Source organism: Podarcis bocagei, assembly GCF_964188305.1.
Source record: "Podarcis bocagei genome assembly, chromosome: 2".
Lineage (NCBI taxonomy): Eukaryota > Metazoa > Chordata > Lepidosauria > Squamata > Lacertidae > Podarcis > Podarcis bocagei.
The window spans coordinates 97,558,281-97,577,558 of NC_138126.1; the positions used below are offsets into that span (position 1 = coordinate 97,558,281).

The 19,278-nt window shown below is 44.8% G+C and overlaps 1 protein-coding gene across 2 annotated transcripts in view; it reads left to right on the plus strand.

Annotated features, from left to right (window-relative positions):
• Nucleotides 1-18,728, plus strand: part of EVPL (envoplakin) — a 42,452-nt gene extending 23,724 nt beyond the window's left edge. For both annotated transcript variants that reach the window (XM_081185336.1, XM_081185337.1), the window contains exons 9-24: nucleotides 394-555; nucleotides 1,940-2,047; nucleotides 3,826-3,921; nucleotides 4,281-4,406; nucleotides 5,276-5,422; nucleotides 6,217-6,371; nucleotides 8,747-8,844; nucleotides 9,289-9,470; nucleotides 10,789-10,967; nucleotides 11,191-11,329; nucleotides 11,757-11,950; nucleotides 12,762-12,912; nucleotides 13,209-13,292; nucleotides 13,392-13,502; nucleotides 14,200-14,292; nucleotides 14,767-18,728. In XM_081185336.1, the coding sequence (XP_081041462.1) occupies nucleotides 394-555; nucleotides 1,940-2,047; nucleotides 3,826-3,921; nucleotides 4,281-4,406; nucleotides 5,276-5,422; nucleotides 6,217-6,371; nucleotides 8,747-8,844; nucleotides 9,289-9,470; nucleotides 10,789-10,967; nucleotides 11,191-11,329; nucleotides 11,757-11,950; nucleotides 12,762-12,912; nucleotides 13,209-13,292; nucleotides 13,392-13,502; nucleotides 14,200-14,292; nucleotides 14,767-18,183 (5,442 nt within the window). In that variant the 3' untranslated portion in view covers nucleotides 18,184-18,728. The remainder of the gene's footprint in view (nucleotides 1-393; nucleotides 556-1,939; nucleotides 2,048-3,825; nucleotides 3,922-4,280; nucleotides 4,407-5,275; nucleotides 5,423-6,216; nucleotides 6,372-8,746; nucleotides 8,845-9,288; nucleotides 9,471-10,788; nucleotides 10,968-11,190; nucleotides 11,330-11,756; nucleotides 11,951-12,761; nucleotides 12,913-13,208; nucleotides 13,293-13,391; nucleotides 13,503-14,199; nucleotides 14,293-14,766) is intronic.
• Nucleotides 18,729-19,278: the final 550 nt, after the last annotated feature.

The following is a 19,278-nucleotide window of genomic DNA, read 5'->3' on the forward strand; positions in this document are numbered from 1 at the left end:
GGTGCAGTATTTAAATTCTGCCCCTTCCACACAATGGTTTTCAGAACCTGAGGGCCCACTTCAAGCAACCAAACAAGCCATATGACTCACTGAGCACAAACACCTTCATTTCAGTCACCCATCCCCACACTAGCCAGCGTTTCTACGGGGAAGTTTTTGGACTGAGGTTTTGAGGCTGGATGTAGAGGGAGATCCATGTTCATATGATAAACATTCAGCGGTGGCCTTTGTCTTTCATTCTAAACTACTTCATGGAGTTGTTGTGGTGTCAAATTATATTCTGAGGGAGAATTGAAACGAACCACGTTCCCTAAAACGGGCTATAGGCATTCTAAGTTAAAATTGCTGCCAAGGCATTGAAATCTCTCTCTCTCTCTCTCTCCAAATGGATAGAAAGCCTCTATCTGGAGGGGCCAGAGCTTGGGCAGCCTCTATACACATCTCCAGGGTTGCAATAAGGAGCTGGGTTACCTCACAGAGCAGCAGAACAAGATATTGAGGCAGGACTGGAGTGACCAGATGGCTGACCCCCAGTCTGCGCGGCGTGAGTACGAGGTAAGTAACGGCATTGCAAAACAAAAGCACCTGATAGGGAAGAACAGGAGATTTGGGGAAGAATTCAACGTAGTGCTTTGGCAAGGGTTCCATAAGCACAATAATTTTGGCTTGCCAGACAGAAGAATTCCCTTACATGGTGTCCTGGGGGTTCCCTCAACACCTGCAGAACCAATTTTGGGAGCCATGTCCTGCATGCAGTGGACGTTATTGTGTGGGCTTCGCCTAGCAAGGCTTGTTTGTAGAATCCTGCCCAAAGGGTGGTATTCAACTAAGTTGTACTCAGAGTATACCCATTGAAATCAACGAACATTCCTAATTTCAGTTGATCTGCTCTGAATAAAACTGTTGAATGCCACCCATGGTAACTTTTTGGATAAGACTTTGGTCAGGGAATGCGGGTTTCTTTTATTTACTCTCCAAAGTGATTTTTAGCTCACAATGATTCATATGTGTAACAGCACCAACATGCAGCATAGTTGCATTGGTAGGAGTCCTTTTAATTATCGGTGTTGAACATCACTTTACTAAACAGATAACTGGGCCTATTGCTCTTGTTGTTGCCCTTTACCTCAGTCCACACTCAGAGGAGAGTCCCAACGTATATTCAATATGTTCTGGTCAGTCAAAGCTCTCTGAACTTGGGCATGTTCGTGGTTAACAGAACAAGGGTGGACCCCAGAGGAAACCATCCTTTAGGCTTCTTCTGAGCATGCATGCTCTCTAGTGCTCCTTTTATGGAGCTACAAAGTGCCGCACAAGCATGAAAACATTGAGGAAGCAGAGAAGAGAAAATGTAAATGGGGAGGATGGAGGAAGCTACCTACCATGTTATGAAACTTTTATATAAATGGTTGGGGAACCTGTTCCAGGCTGCTTTGTGGCATGGGTATCTGTGTATGAGAGAGCCAGCAACAAGGAAAGGGGAAACGGATACTTTTGCATCTAGATGCTTTTTTCTTTGCATGCAAACCATTTGTGAATGGGGATTTGGGAACAGAAGTCCTACCACTTTCAGCTGACATGAGCTATCACTAATCTATGCCCTGGATTCCTTAGCCAATTGGGTCTGGGGCACATCTGGAAAGTTCTAGCCACGTGAACTTCACATTTTTCCAGTTGTTTTATTGGGAGAAGAGATTATGTAAACATGCACTTTGTCTTCTAATGCATTGTTTCTCTCTCACACACACTTTTATATGAAAATCTGAGCAGCAGGAGTTTTCTCTGCCCCACTGACGTCAGTAAAGGCATCTAATAACTAAGCTTAGTGGTAGATTTGGCATTTTCTAGGACATGTGGGGCTACTGCTTCTCCTAAAATGCAAAGGACCTCTTAGCATTCAAAGTGCTTATATAGTGGGCTCCTTCTGATCCTCCTGCAGGATTTCAAAAATAATGAACTCCTTAACCAAGAAGAGTATGTGACTACCCTCCAAGATGATGGAGAGAGGATGGTCGAATTGAAGCATCCAGCTGTGAGCCCAATTCAGGTAGGTGCAGAATCTGGAACTCTCTCTGTGCCCAGATCTTCAAACAGTTATGCACTGATTCTCCCATAATCCCTGACCATTGGTCATGCTGGCTGGGGCTGATGGGAGTCCAACTACATCCGGAGGACCACCAATTCCCCACCCCTCTGCTTAATGAAGAATTGTTCTAGATTTCTCTTGCTTCAAGCTATGTCTAAATGTTTGTGATATTATATGGCCCTCCAGAGCGAGTTCAGGAGAACAGCAAAATAAAAGAGTATTTATTGAGATACTGTTTCGCCATTAAAACCTACCACATCCTGAGAGCTGAGAGCAGGCAACTCTAGTGTGCCACTTAAAAAACCCATATCATTTCCCCCAAAGTTTTGCAATCTGCATTAGATGAAGGATCTTCTCTGAATAATTACGCCAACCTTACATTCTGTGTTTTGTTGGACAAATCCACACTAAAAAAATAGCTTAGCAGACATCCCCTTCTTCCCAAGGAAACCTGGGAATTGTAGCAGGGGTGTGGGTGGACTCACAGAGAAATTTCTGCAGCATGGCAAACTACAATTCCTAGGATTCTTTGAGGAGGCAGCCATGACAGCTAAAGTGGTATAAAAAGACAAACCTAAGTTTGACAATACCATACTAATTGGGCCATGCTATATGTTGCTGGATCTGCTGGGGTCTCTGCCCTCTGGTTCTTCAGGGCAAATGGATCATGATGCATGTTCAACAAACAGGTTGTCAGGTGACCTGATTCAAAAGCTCCCATTCCGAAAGGCCTTTTCTTGTGTACCAAAACATAAAATTCTTCATGGTTTTGTGGTATGTAGGAATAGCTGGGTTCTGGCCTGTCATATGTACAAGCAGACAAATGCCCTGGAAATGGTCAGTTATGAAAGGAAACAGAAATTGCAGAGCAAGGTCATCTGGGGAGTTTTTGCTTTGTGCTACATTAAAGTTTGGCATTATATTCTCAACTGAGCATATAATCATGGAGAGCTTGGGCTAGAGTCCAACAATGCAGCTTCTCAGGGAGTGGTAATATTTTGCAATCTGATGGCATTAGTATTCGGGGAATGAGATGTTGCACAAGAATAAACTACACCGCTGTCCATCCTCTAGCTGTGCAACGAGCTTACACGTGTGTTTTGAATGTTAATATTTTTCAAAAATGTTTTACGACACACCTCTGATCCAGACCTTATAGAAACTGATAAGTTCACATGATACAAAGCAAATGTGTTGATTTCCCTCTCTCAGATTTTGAACAGCATATTACAGTGGTGCCTCGCAAGACGAAATTAATTCGTTCCGCGAGTTTTTTCATCTAGCGAATTTTTCGTCTTGCATTGCACGGTGTCAGAAAAGTTTTGGAAAAGTTTTGGAAAAGCTTCAAAAATCACCAAAAACCTCAAAAAAAGGCTATCACACCGCGTTCTATGAGTTGCTCCTCGAAGTCAAGTCGCAACTGTATTAACGGTGTTAAGAAAAAGGAAACAAACTTGCAAAAAACGCCCATAGGGCAAGCCCATAGGGAAATTCGTCTTGCGAAGCAGCTCAAAAACCGCAAAACCCTTTCGTCTAGCGAGTTTTTCGTCTTGCGAGGCATTCGTCTTGCGGGGCACCACTGTATCTTTGCCCTGTAATATGATTTCCTTTGTTGTGTGGATTCAGCAGCCCACAGCTACATACTTCTGTCAGTTTGGGGGTTAACAGAAAAGAAACTCCGCGGAAAACCATGAAGCTAGATGGAGAATGACATGACAACTATTTCATTTCCACTGCAGGCTCATCAGGAAGCGCTTAAGAATGAGTGGCAGAATCTTCTCTACTTGTGCATCTGCCAAGAGAACCATCTGAAGAACATAGAGAACTACAGAAAGGTAGATTGTGGGAGGGTACTAGAAGGTGGTATATGAGGGACCCCAGGGATCTCAAATCTTCATGATCATGTGTAGAAACTTTTAAAATATTTAGGCAGTTTCCTAAGGGCAGGCAGACAAAGTTCAGATGAAACTTAGTGATCAGAAGGTACACCTTCAGCACTTTGAACTCCTTGCACCTGCGCCATCTCATGGATCCCTCCTCACCCATATCTTATAGTTAAAGTTTGGCAAAAACAGCAACATGAACATTCTGCTATAGGAGCACAGCAGCAGAAGTTAGCAGTGTCTGAATTTCATGGTCAAAGTACATTTCTCTGACTGTTTTGCTACTGCTCTTCTCTCTTTTTTGTATTTAGTTCTATGACGATGCTGATGCTGTGAGCCATTCACTAAACAAGCTGAACAATGACCTTGATACGAAATACAGCACGTTCAACAAGGACAGCCCAGGAGTGGTGTCTGATTTATTCCTTCAGCTGGAAGTGAGAACCACAAGGGGGAATGGGGACGTGATTTCAACAAGTTCTTACGTTTTAATTACTGGCCTGGAGCAACCGTGCCTCTCCTGGATTATTGCAGCAACCAAATCTAATTATTTTTATGGCTTCATCTAAATTCAGTTAGGTGCACAGCCTGGGAGTTATAAATTGGACAAGTGGACTTGATTCACTACATTAAATCGAGTGAAGAGAAGCTAAGATAAGAGGGGAAAGGAGGAGGTGAGGGAAGATGAGTTGCTGGGGGGGAAACTGCACCCAGTTCCTTTGCCTTGTGACTGGGTTCTCTCCCAGAAGGTTTTGCTCCCCAGATAAGAATTAATAAAACACAGAAGTTCTGTTCAGATGAAGATTATGGATGAAGGGCTGACCTGGGTTGAGCAGTGAGATCATGTGCCTTTTGAAAAGTTCCTGATTGTGCAGTATGTGTACAAATTGTGCATGCACAAGCTCTTTCAGACCTTCAGATTAATGTGCATTTTAGGAATGGAGACAGCAAACATGATCCCCTTCCATGCTTTCTTCTGAATGTGTGAACAGAACAAAAGTCATTGTGCCATCAACATCCTCAAAATTAGGGTCTCCAGCCCCATCAACACCCAGCCCACACAACTTACAGGCCATCAAACAAAATGCTTTCCACTAACTATGTATGGCAGAGCACCAGGAGCTCGCTAACTAGCCTAGATCTTTGAAAACAGGGAAATTGTCATCTACCTAGCAGGCCAATGTATAGGGCTGATGGGCTCTGCATGGCTTAGTGGGCCACAAGTTGTTCTGGTCCTGCTCTAGGCTGCGTTATTTGCCCAAAATACACACCAGCTCTGAACTCTCTCCTCCTCTTTCCTGTCTAGAACGATGAGAAGTCTGTGAAACAAGCTGAGAGGAGCATTGCTGAACTGAAAAGGAGGAGCAAGGAGATTAGCCCTTTGAAACTCCGCAGACTCCAACCCTCCCAGCCAATTACCGTGACTACCATCTGTGACTGGGATTTGGCTGATGTAAGAAAATGGCCTTGTCGTATCATATGTGATGGAAACTGATTATTCTGAAATTGTGTACCGTGTACCTCACTGTGGTTTCTGAAGAGGTTGCTTTAATCTCCCTTTTGCTGCTACTTCTGCATCAAGTCAAGCAGAAGGAAAAGCAGCGGTGGAGTATTTGGGTGCCATGTTTGAAAAAGGAACAGTGTGGTATGAGAGTTCTCTATGCCCAGATATCCCTAAGACAGTGCAACAACCAATCTGTAGCACACCACAAACAGTGAGCAGGTGTGACACCACACAATTGATCCCTTTATTGTAGGATATACCAGAGTGACAGAGTTTAAGGGAAATCACTATATATGGCATTCCACTCATTTGGGGCTAGTAGGGTAAAGTTAACAATGGCTACTAGTCATGGTGGCTGTATACCATCATCAGAATCAGAGATAGTATTCCTGAATATTGGTTTCTGGGAATTATGGACAGGAGAGGGATTTTGCTCTAATGCCCTGTTTATGGGCTTTCCAGAGACATCTGGTCGGCCACTATGGGATTTAAGATGCTGGTGTAGATAGTCTTTGGTTTGATCCAGCAGCAGGGCTCTTCTTCTGTTCTTAGTAATGGCACCAAATGTGTACATGTACAAACATCTAAAATAGGCCCAGGGCACCTCTGAGCTGCAGAAACAAAGGACAACATTTTGTGACATCTGAACAATGTCTTGAGTTTGTCTTTCTAGCAAAGGGTGGCTATATTTGAAATTCTCTCAAAACCAAAACTTTCCTTCTGTCTTCCTTCCTTCCTTCCAGGGGCGGCTCGAGATGGGTGAGAAGTATATGTTGCATGACAACAGCAACCAGGAAAACTGGGTCGTGCAGAATGCCAGTAGAGAGACTAAGGTAGCACCTGCTGTTTGCTTTTCCATCCCCCCTCCAGATCTAGAGGCCATAGAGAGAGTTAACAGGTGAGTACAAAGCTTTTTCTCTCTGTCTCATGAGTATACCACTAGCGGTGCACATGCCACAAACAATAAGAACATATTTTCTATCTATTCATTACTGGTGATTTTTAAAAATCGGTGAATACGGGTTTAATTTTTGTTTATTTATAAAACTATATCTATAATGCCATATCAAAAAATATTAGGGCAGTATAGAACACGACACACCTTTAAAAACGATGGGGTTGAACCATGGTTTTGGAAATTGTCCCATATCAGAGGTTCTTCTCTATAAAAGAGGTTTAATGGCATTCTATCATGCGGGTATTATGTCTGCATGTGCTGGGAAGCTGCAAAAGATCTGGTTCATGATGGTAGTGAAATGTTGCTGGATGGAAATGGTTTTCAGGCTCCCATATGCCTGTTGTTTAAGGTGCGGGTTTTGTATCATGTAGCCTCTACACATAGACTTTCCATAATCACTTGGAGAATTGTTGTTTTTTTACGATCAAGTGGTGTATAATTTTGACAGCAATTCATGCAGGGTGCTGCATCCGTAGTCACTCCATAAAGCTTTCATGTTAGCAAGCATGAGTGCCCTGCCAGTGGAACTTGCACATCTACATATGCTAAAAATGTGATTATTGTCACCACTGAGAATCAGCCTTAAGACAGTGGTGCATAATTAGGAGGGGCATCATGGCAGCAATTTCCCTTTTCTCTTGTTCATTTTTCCTCCCGAAAATACACACTATTCATGTCATTTGTTGCTTAGGAGACTCTCTGAAACAGGAATTTTAATTAGTTTATGTCCTTCCAGCTCCTTAACAAATTGGTCTTTGTAGATTCCACCTCTCCCACTGAAGGCTCTGCAAATATGTGCTATCTTTTCTAATTAGTACTCTTTCTTTTTTTGGCATTATCAGGATACCACATTTACTCCAAAACAGTGCAGACAACCACCAGAATCTAAGACTGATCTTTGTAAAGCATTCAGGGAACAGTTTTCCAAGTAGAGATATTTATGTAGCTAAAACAGCACAATCTATCCTCAAGAGGGGGAGGTACCAGAAAGGTTGAGGAAACCCCAGTGTTTGGAGAAGTACAAAAAAAAACAACATTGAGAAAGCTCTGGGTGAGAACCCCAAATCAGTTCAATGAGCACACTCAGTGGGGACAAAATGTGGCCTGGCTGTTTGGGGGTGGGGCGGGGGTGGGAATAGAGTATCCAGGGCATGCCTGGTTGGCCTGCACACGGAATAAATCCACTAAGGAGAGACTGGCAATGGATTGGGTCCACTAAGGAGAGACTGGCAATGGATTGGCTTAGAGGATAGAAAATAGCAAGCAGGCAGCAGCCATTTTGTGTGGGGATTCCTTTCCTGAGCCCTGTGCATGTTGGTGGAGAGCACATAAGCCCGCCCCTCCCCTGGCTCCATCCCCATTCTGCCCTTTTCCAGGTCCAAAAGTCCTGCACATTGGTGGTCGTGCGTCAATTGGACATGCACAAAATGGTTGCTGCCTATGTATGTGTGTGTATATAAATAATAATAATAATAATAATAATAATAATAATAATAATATGCACTGGACAGAGGGAAGTAGAAGCAGGAGTGCCAGCTTGGCCTCACAACTGTGGGTGCCTGGGGCCATGGGTGCCACGCAGCGTGCACGACCCTGGCGCTAAAATTTGTGGGTGCCCAGCCCCTTCATGGAGAATTTTGTGGGTGCTTGGGCACCCACGGTAGAAGTATAAATTGCTGCAAGGCTCATGGACACTTTCCAGAGTGCACGTGGCAAAGGAAACAATACACACCCCAGAAAGTACCCGTTGGCCTTTGTCAAAGTAAAAGCTGATGGGAAAGTATCTTCTGAGAAATCTCTAGCAGAAATCGATTCATGGGGTACTTAAACAGCATGGGACCACTTCTGTGTGGATGCTTCTCAAACACACAGCTCAGCTATTGTCCATAGGAAGCAATCTCACAGGTCAGGCAACTAATGTAGTCACTTACCATGTCAACTACCCGCCTGCAAGCTAGGTAGTTTAACTGCAGATGTTACTGGAGCGGCATGGGAAGCAGCAATACAAAAGCAGCTCTGATTTTAAAATTTCACATTATTTTTACTGTTTGGTTTTATATACGATTGTCATAAGCTGCTCTGATATTTATTTATTTATTTATTTACTTACTTATTTACTTACTTACTTACTTACTTACTTACTTACTTATTTTCCAACAATTATTTCAATATAAATACTTGATATGGAATAAAATGACCTGATTAATGCCCCACTAGAAAAAGGCAGTCTCTCTGAGCTTGCCTCGTGTACACGGCAAGTGTTGTAGGGAAGCCCTGGGCTGTGAATAACGTTGACTTCCTCCTGTCTTGTTCAGGCTAGAAGGTGAGCTGAGCACAGTGAAGCAGAGGAGAGCTACAGTTCAGAACACCTTGAAAAGCAGCCATAGGGAACCAGTTAAATCCAGCCACCAGGGTATGTCAGCATTTCAGCCGTTCTCTAAGGGGAAATTGCAATACCATTGTGGCGTGACGGGTTGGTTAAGGTGCTCGCCTCTCTTCCCCATGGGCCTTCAAGTTGCCCAGTCTCTGCTTGTGCAGGAATCCATAAGGATCAGAGATTGTAGGGGAAGGCTTACCGTATTTTTCGCTCTATAACACGCACCCGACCATAACACGCATGTAGTTTTTAGAGGAAAATCCGTAGGCATGCCACCTGTAGGCATTCCCTCCATAACACGCACAGACATTTCCCCTTACTTTTTAGGAGGAAAAAAGTGAGTGTTATGGTGCAAAAAATACAGTAACTTACAGGGTGGATGTGGAAGAAGATGAACAGGAGGCATTTAGGCATAGCAATTATCCCCATGGACAAATGCAAATATCTGCATGCTTTATTGAATAATACTTGTCATTTCAGTTCCAGTCAGAAGCACCACTGTGGCCCAGGATGATCCCCAAGCCGGCCAGTTGCTCCATAAACTGGATAATGTTGGTAGTAACTTGGACCAAGTCAAGAATGAGATTTTCAGCCGCCTGAGGTCTCCACTAAACCACAGTGACCCTGTAGAGGACCTTACTCAACGGATCAGAGAGCAGGAGGCAAGTCCCCCTTTTTTTTTGGTAAAGTGGCAGGAGGTAAGTTTTGACTGCTCACTTGTGCCTCTGATAAGCCTGTTCATTTTTAGAGGGAATGAACACCTTCACAGGGCAGAGAGGTTTCTACTGCTGTTTTTCTGCCTGTACATTTTATGTCTACTTTGCAAGACTAACTGGCATTCCTGATAAACAGAGCCGGGGAGGCTCTCTCATGCAACGCTTAAAGCTGCTTCATTGAAAACAAGTTCCTATCCTCACCTTCCTACCCCCTCAGTATTTTGTAGAATGGTTTTTAGCTTGTTCTTTTTTTTTTACGGCTTTCCTCAAAGATGTGGATAAATAACTCAAATATTTGGCTACATCCATGAAGGTTCTGTGGTTGAGAGTTGCTCATGAAATAATTGCCTCAGTATTCCCAGCTATGACTGGTGACCTAACTCCACTGGGCTGGAAAAAGTCTTAAAGTGGTGCTAGATGCATCATTAAACCTTATAAGCTTATAGGCCATGTAGACATGTCAATCCAATGGCTTCAAATCCACTGGTGGTGTTGAGACCTACCGTATTTTTTGCTCTATAAGACTCACTTTTTCCCCTCCTAAAAAGTAAGGGGAAATGTGTGTGCGTCTTACGGAGCGAATGCAGGCTGCGCAGCTATCCCAGAAGCCAGAACAGCAAGAGGGATTGCTGCTTTCACTGCGCAGCGATCCCTCTTGCTGTTCTGGCTTCTGGGATTCAGAATATTTTTTTTCTTGTTTTCCTCCTCCAAAAACTAGGTGCGTCTTGTGGTCTGGTGTGTCTTATAGAACGAAAAATACGGTATGTCCCTGTGATGGGATGATGAGCTGTTTGTGCGTAAAATCGTAGTCCCTCAGAGTTTGTTCAAGTCCACAAACCTCTGTCTGTGACGGAGCCCCTCAGACATGGCTGCTCTAGTCACTTGCAGATTCCGACAGTGGTTGCTTTCGGAATCGCTTCCAGCATAAAAGCTCCTTAACGGAAACACGTCTTCTGGACTCGCGGCGTGACAGTTTCCGGCGAGGAGTGGGTCTCCCTATGGGAGGTTCAGAAACCTCCCCACTGTTCTCGCTGGACGTGTCCCTGAGCCCTCCCTCTTGCTCGCTTTCCCTCAGAGACCCACCTCTCCTCCTGCTGGTTCCTGCTTCAGCTGCTGGGTCTCTCCCAGCCTCCGTGAGCCCTTCCACCACCTGTCCCTCCGATGGCAGTTCCCTGACAGTCCCTAACTGGTCTCTCCATAAATGACTGTTGTATCACCTTGAATTTTACTGACTGATTAAAAATAAAATCCGCCTTTATATCAGGGAACAGCAAGGAGGCTTCAAGTCATAGGAGCAGAAAAGGAAGTTGCCCAGAAGGAGTGTGAGGCCTATCTTTCCAAGAAGCCTGCTGGCACCTCTGCCTCTCAGCTGCCTGTGACACTCAACAACATCAAGAACAAATACAATGATGTTAAGGTGCTCTCCAGACTCTATGAGGAAAAGTAAGTGACTTCAGCAATATTTTGGCAGAGAATCGAACTCTGTTGCTGTGTGAAGGAGGCAGCAGCTTGCAAAATGTTTCTATGAAATCTTAAATGTTTTCACCTGGCAATATATAGCGCTTTTTTTTTTTTTTTTTTTTTTTTTGCTTTGGTGTGGAGTTGAAGAAAACAACCTAGAAGTGAAATGTTGTCTTTTGGCATTAAAATGTCTCCCCCTCTCCAGAGCCAAAGCAGGCCTGAACCTGGAGAATCAGATAGAAAACACAGACAAGTTCATCAGCACCCTTGAGGCCAAGTTATCTCATGATGGCATCATCCCAGCCTCGCCCAATGCACTGCAGGATCGTGCCAATGAACTTCAGGTGAGGGACCTCTGGAATCAGAAGGACATCGGTATAGGGTGGGATAGAACAGAGTATTTCTTTTCTTTCTGTGGGTGCTTCTGGGCCAGTGCTTCCCTTATCCCTAACCACCAGAGAATTTTATCTCCCAGGCTCACTTCCAACTGAGGCTGCAACAATTTTCCATTTGCTCAAACCCCAAGTGAAACTATTTATTTGTCCTTTTTTTTCTCCTCCACACATTGGTTCCATTGGTTTGCAATTAAATTACAGTATAATACCTGCTCAGCGCCACACCAGTCTCCTTCCACTTAGCAGAAACAGGCTTGGCACTTCAAGACCAAATGATCAAGGAAAGCAATCAGACTGAGATTTCGGGAGGGGTTTTTTTAATCCACAGGTTGAAATAAAATTGCTGTTCTGAACGGGTGGTCTCTTTCTTTCACAGAAACTGAAGCGAGATTTGGTGAAACATGAGGACAGCTTGCTGAAACTGAACCGCAGCCTCAAGGATGCTGAGCACAGCTGCAGTGCAGTGCAGAACAATTTTGAAGAGTACTGCGCTGATTTGCCAAGGCAGAAAAAGGAGGTCCAGCTACTTAATGACCGATATCATGCTGTTGCTGACCAGCTGGATCACCGGTAAGGAGCCAGATCCTCTCCACTGGTGGGCATGGAAAGTGTTTGTGTGTATCTGAACATCCAGCCTTGTGAGCCAACTTAATTAACAGGCCAGATTTGGAACAGGTGGCTTCCAGTCTCTCTTTGCCCTCGAAGTTGATATAAAAACATATAAATACACACCAGGAATAAGAAAACAGGGGCCTCTAATGACAAAGATGCATCAATGACTACCCCCAAACTAAGAACCTGCTCCTTCAAAGGGAGTGCAAATGGGCAATTTCCTGGAGCTTAGAACCACCCACCCATAGTGCCAGAATTTAGCTTCAGATTATTGGCCCTCATCCAGCCAATCACTGCATCTAGACACAGGTATAGGACTGACATGCCCACTTCTGATCCAGATGTTGCAGAGACATAGAGCTGAGTGTCATCTGTATTCCGAAGATACCGTGCTCCAAATCTCCACAAAACTGCTCCCAGTGGCTTCATTATAGATGCTAAATAGCATTGGGGACAAAATAGTGCCTTGCAGCATGGCTGAGATCAATGAACTATGGAAGAATGTGGAAAGCTGGTAGCTATTTTGTAGCCACTCTTCCCTCTCAGTGACCAGCCCATCATTTTCTATCCAGTCTCTGGCTGCTGGGTTAAAAGTTATATATATCACATCTTCCAGAAGCAAAGCCTTGTCTTTCAACAAAAAGGAATCAGCCTGCCTCTCGTAACTTGACAGAATGCTTCCAGTCAATAAACGAGGCACTTTCCCTTAACCACAACAGGCACAACCTGAGCTTCTGCTTCTTAATCAGTGTCTCCGTTCTTTGTGCAGGGAGAAGACTCTCCGGAACACCAGCCTCACCTACCAACAGTTCCAAAATGCCAATGAGAACCTAATGTTCTGGCTCAACAATGTTCCCAAGTACCAGGTCAAGACCACAGAGGGACCCAGCCAGGTCAACTACAAGCTCCAGGCCCAGAAGGTGAGCAGTGTGGTATCTTCACCCAAAGAAAGGTCTTGCAGTTTAAAGGTAACAACACCCTCAGAAAGGGAATTGATGGCTCCTTGAGGCGGCCATTGCTAGGTCGTTCTGCATTCTTACTGTCAGACTGATGTAACCAAACTCACCACAGTGGAGGATGAGGTAACCCAGCTCATCCACCCACCTAGACTGAAAACAGGAACTTTCAGGGCAGGAACATTGTAATGCTTGTTGTTTATTAAGCACCAGGGAGACCGCTGGTGCTTTCTTGTCCTAACTGCCTTTTGCTCTTGCAGAGGCTGGCAGATGAAATCCAGAGTAAAGAATCTGACAAGGATGCTGTGGTCAACTTGTCCCAGAACGTGCAGACTGTCCTCAACGTATGTTTGCAGGGTTTCTTTCTATACGTTTTCTATTTCCTGTTGGGTGAACCAGACTGATCTTCCTTTGACCACATCCTTTTTTTCTTTTAACAACAGGAGTATGAGCTTCAGGCAGGAAAATACCGATCCTCCCTAGACCCTTCGTTGACTGCTTCTTCAGCAAAACGCCTCCGGGTGACACCACTTCAGGAGAGCATCCAAGCACAGGTGAGAGCTTGGGACCCTGGACCCTGATTTCTTTATATAAAATTTCTACCCCTCCTAACCAACTGGTTACACTCTTGAAGCAGTTTAGAAAATCTCAGAACAAAGTATTGTGGCACCTTGGCAGTATATACACTACAGCCTTAATATGCAGCTAGGCTGTTCTTTTTCTCAGTTTGGATTGGTTGGGGGGGGACATCAGAAGCAGTGCATTTCATAGGAAACTACAGGATAAATATTGATTCACAAAGCTAAAAAGAGAAAATTGTCCAGTAGCCCTAATGGCTGATAAGAGGCTTAGAATTGGCTGGTGATTATCTTCTACTTATTCCTGCGATGCAAATTCCTCTATACCTAGACTTTTCTAACACATGTATCATCACAGTGTGTCACATAAAAATAAAATAAAATAAAAGGAGAAGGATCAAGGATCAAGTGCCTGTTTGAACGCAATTAGAAGAGGGAAGAAAACTGACAAAGCACACTCTTGCAGTTTAAAGAAAGCAAGAAATGCTCCCACTGGTAACATTCCCATTCCTGATCTCAGTTAAACAGCAGGCCCATTTATAGTTTCCATACAGTGTTGTTTGTTGAGTACTGTAGCCTGGCAGATGTTGACAGCCTTGAACTAGAAGGGAAATGGCAGCAGGACAAAGTGATGTGGTACCTTAAAATAATGTGTTTTGCTCATTCTCTTTAGGAAAAAAACGTGACAAAGCTCTTCACCGAGACAGCTGCCCAAAACAAAGAGCAACTGAGCCGGCTGGAATTTGCCAAGAAAGTTATGGACAAGGTATATGTAAATCATATTAGGTTAAAAGATAATGCACAGATAAATAACCATAACTTTCAGTTAGTGCAATTAGCTTCTCCTGGGAGCAAATGAGAAGGAAGATTTCTTGGTGTTTCATACCAAAACCTGCCAGGATACTGCCTTGAGTTGCTGTCATTCTGTCATGCTCTCCTGCAGGGATGGGGGACCTCAAGCCCAGGGACTGAATGTGGCCTCCAGGAATCTCTGCAGGCCACACCTCTTCTTTAGCCACACCCTTCCTCACCTCTCACCATCACTGCTACACTCCCTCAATGGGTGCCTTTGCCTGTGCAATGTTTTATCTCTGTCTTCCTCTTTATCACACTATTAAACTTGTTCGCTAGATAACTAAAGTCCTACCGCCACATATCCATATAGGCAGCAGTGTAAAAGTTTTCATTGGGAGTCATTTTGGCTTGTCTTTCTAAAGATTCATTTTCTTCATTTCTGCAGAAGGAAGTAGATGAGACAGTGCACATGATGCACGAGCAGACCCAGCGGTCTGAAAACACAGCTGGGTCCCATAGAGAATCAGAAGCCCTAAAATCTCAGCTGGAAGAGGAACGGAGCAAGAAAGCCAGGGCTCAGCAGCAGCTGGAAGAGCAGAGGAGCAAACTTCTCATGCTGAAGACCCAACGGCCTATTGAAAGAGTGGAGGAGAAAGAAGTGATGGAATACTATAGGGACCCCACTCTGGAGAGTGACCTGTCCAAAATATCTAATCAAATTGAGAATGAAATTAAGAAGAGAAGGGGTCTACAGGCAGATATTGAGATAATGAACAATAAGGTCCTCCAAATGGAGAAAGATAGTAAGGTTGTTAAAGCCCAGCTGCTTACAAAAGAAATTACTAAGATAGAGAAAGACCCAAGCCTAGATGCTCAAGCAGCCAGACTCCGAGAGGAAATCAGGCACCTCCAGGAGAACTCAACTTCCTCCTCCGAACTTGAACGGCTCAGGAAAGAGCTGCACTTGCTGGAGCAGATGCAGCCAAACATCCGAGAGAAAGTGGTGCTGAAAGAGGTGGTCAAGCTGGAGAAGGACCCAGAAATGCTAAAAGCAGTCAGGACATTGCAAATGCAAATTGACGAAGACAGCTTCAAGAGGAAGTCTCTGGTGGATACAATTGCTAAACTGAAAAGCAGGACTGAAGAGCTTGAAAAGCTGATTGAAACGGCAGAACCTAAAGTCATTGTGAAGGAGGTAAAGCAAGTGGAGCAAGACCCAGAGCTTCTGAAGGAGGCATCCAAGCTTCAGACTCTCATTGGTGAGGAGAGAAGCAAGAACTCGTTGCTAGCAAGCCAACTGATAGAGCTGCAGAGCAAATACAGCACTGTGGAAAAGGAAAAGCCTAAAGTGGAGGTTAAAGAAAGAGTCAACGAGATATTTCGTCTTGACCCAGAAACGGAAGAGGAGATAGCACGTTTGAAGAAAGAGCTCCAAGAAGCTTCAAGAAAAAGGTCAAGGGTTGACCAAGAGGTGGAAAGAGCCCTGACTGAGCTCAAAGTCCTTAAGTCTCAGCCTCCTACTGTGGAGTTTAAAGAGGTCATCGAAGAAGTGGTGAAGATGGAAAAGAGTCCGGAGATTCTGAGAGAAATAGACAGGCTGAAACAGCAGCTGAATGACCTTGTGAATACAAATGGCAGGTCCCAAGAACAGCTGATCAGGCTACAGGGAGAGAGAGATGAGTGGAAGAGGGAAAGATCCAAGGTAGAAACCAAGCTGGTTACCAAGGAGGTTGTCCGATATGAGAAAGACCCTCTGTTGGAGAGAGAAGCTGAACGCCTCCGCCAGGAAGTACGTAATGTATCACAAAAGAGGAGAGCAACCGAAGATGCCATCTATGACCTGCAGAACAAGTACATGCTTCTGGAGAGGAGAAAACCAGAGGAAAAAGTGGTGGTCCAGGAGGTAGTTCTCACCCAGAGAGACCCAAAACTCAGAGATGAGCACAGCAGGCTAAGTAAGAGCTTGGATGATGAAGTGAGCAACCGCCGACGCCTGGAACGTGAAGTCCAGCAGCTTCGAGCTGCGGTGGAAGAGAAAGAGAAGCTGCTTAACTTCCAAGAAGACAGAAACAAAAGGCTAGCCTTGGAAAAGGAAATGCGGCAGATCACCTTGAGGATAAAGGAAATTGAGGAGAGCCCAGCCCCAGTGCAGGAAAAAATAATCACAGAGGAAGTGGTCAAGGTAGAGAAGGATCCTGTTCTTGAGCAGTCCAGCACCAACCTGCGAATTGAACTGGATAACGAAAAGGCTCAAGTATCGAGCCTGCAGAGGGAATGTAAGAAACTTCAATCCCAGATTGATGTTCTGCAAAAAACAAAGTCTCAGGAAAAAACCATCTACAAGGAAGTAATCAGAGTAGAAAAGGATAGGGTGCTAGAAAATGAGCGAGCTCGTCTCTGGGATCTGCTAAGCAGAGAGAGAACAGCCCGGCAGAATGCAGAAGAAGATATCAGGCGTCTCAAGGAGAAGATTGAAAGAGCAGAAGGCATGACGAGAACATGGTCCAAAGAAGAAGCCGATCTCCAAAGAACTCGCAATCTGACAAGGCAAGAAAAAGACAATCTTGAGAATGAATTAAACGAACTAGAAAGGCAGAAGCAACAGAAAATCCTTTTCCTTAGAGAGCAGACCAAGCTCCTCAGCCAAAGGACAGAGAATGACAGACAAAAGAAGATGCAAATTGGTCAAGAGCTTTCTTCCCTTGAAGCAGACATACTTAGAGAGAAGGATCAGATCTATGAAAAAGAGAGAGCTATCCGGGAACTCCAAACCAGAGTTAACAAGGAAGAACTGAACCATGAGACCCAGATGAGAGAAACTAATCTCTCCACAAAGATTTCTATTCTGGACCCAGAGACTGGCAAGGATATGTCACCCTATGAGGCATATAAGAGAGGCATGATAGATCGAAGTCAATATATTCAGCTGCAAGAACTAGAATGTGATTGGGAAGAAATCACAACGCTGGGACCCAAAGGCGATGTTTCTGTGCTCCTTGACAAGAAGAGTGGGAAGCAGTACTCCATTGACGATGCCCTGCGGTTTAGGAGGATCACAAAAGAAGAATACCAGCTCTACAAGGAAGGCAAGATCCCCATCTCTGAGTTTGCTCTGCTGGTAGCAGGAGAAACTAAGCAAAATTCCTCCCTTTCTATTGGTTCAATCATTTCCAAGTCTCCAGTTTCATCCCCCGTTTTCCAGCAAAAGCAGAGCTTCTTCCCTCCTGGCGTGCAGATAACCTTCTGTGACGATACCTTCCCCATTGCCGGTGTGTATGACACTACCTCCGACAACAAGTACAACATAAAGTCTGCACTTAGCAAGAAGCTGGTGGACCCAATGACTGCTCAAAAGCTTCTAGAGGCCCAAGCAGCTACTGGAGGCATTGTTGATCTTATCTCACGTGATCGATACTCTGTCCACAAAGCCATTGATAGAGGGCTGATAGACAACACTTACATGCAAAGGCTGCTGAATGCTCAGAAAGCTTTTACAGGGATTGAAGATCCAGTCACCAAGAGAAGGCTGTCTATAGGAGAGGCAGTCCAGAAAGGGTGGATGACCAAGGACAATGCCTTTCCCTATTTACAGGTCCAACATCTGACTGGAGGGCTAATAGATCCCAAGAAAACTGGCCGTATCCCAGTGCCAGAAGCTTCCCAGGCTGGCATGCTTAGTAGTGATCTGGCCATGATGCTACAAGATGAATCCAGCTATGAAAAGGATCTTGTTGACCCCATCACCAAAGAGAAGATTAATTACAAGGAAGCCATGGCTCGTTGCCGGAAAGATCCTCAAAGTGGGCTCCTTCTCCTTCCAACCACATCTGATGGATACCAGTCATATCAGTTCAGGCACTGAGAAAATAAGAAATCCTCAACAGAGCTCATATACTGTCCACAGATGAACAGAGTGCCTGGCAGTTCTAAATGGCTGTGTGCTATTCTAGATTGCTAGCCTTACTTCACTATAACAAGGCAGCAATGCACCTTTAAGATGTATTTCTGAAGATAGAAGGGTTCTAATGCAGGAGTTACTGCATAGCAGTGGTTCCCAAACTTCCCCACCCCACCCCATGGACCACTTGAAAAATGTTGAGGGTCTTTGCAGATCTCTTAATGATTTATCTGCCTGTTGTAGCAATTGTGATGTGCTGTGCTAGATGATTTTTCATTGTATTTTTACAGAAATGCTGCAGGCCACCCGAATGAAGCTTATGGACTACTAGTGGTCCAGGGACCAGTTTGGGAACCCCTGCTGTATACTATAGGGAAATAAATGGGGTTTTAAAAATAAACAGATATGCTTGGGAAACTTTTACTTCATGGCAAGTTTAAGGGTTGTGTATCAAGGAGCTTTGAGTTAGATGGTTGTCATGCATGCAATAAAAAAGTTAAAAGATTGAACAGGCTCCATTAGTTATCTTTTAAAAAGTTGGGATGGTTCCTGTGTGCACATTAGGATCCTAACCATGAGTACCGTATTTTTCGCCCTATAAGACGCACCGGCCCATAGGACGCACCTATTTTTTGAGGGGGGAAATCAAAGGAAAAAATTTGATTTCCCCCCAGGTTTGCGCAGCCATCCCCAAGCTAGAAGAGGGAGACGGAGCACTTCGTCTCCCTCTTCTGCCTTCAGGGACAGCCTCCCAAGCCTCTGTGGGGCAGCGCACTGCGCTGCCCAGCAGAGGCTTTGCGCAACCATCCCAAGCTAGAAGAGGGAGACGGAGCGCTCCGTCTCCCTCTTCTGCCTTCAGGGACAGCTTGCCCCGCTATCCCCCGAGCTTGTGGGGCTGGCGGGGGGGAGAAGCAGGCTTGCTTCTCCGCCCGCCAGCCTCCAGATCAGGTCGGGGAATAGGGGGATGGCGGAGCGCTGCCATCCCGCTATTCCCCGACCTGATCTGGAGGTTGTGGGGCTGGTGGGGGGGAGAAGCAGGCTTGCTTCTCCCACCCCCAG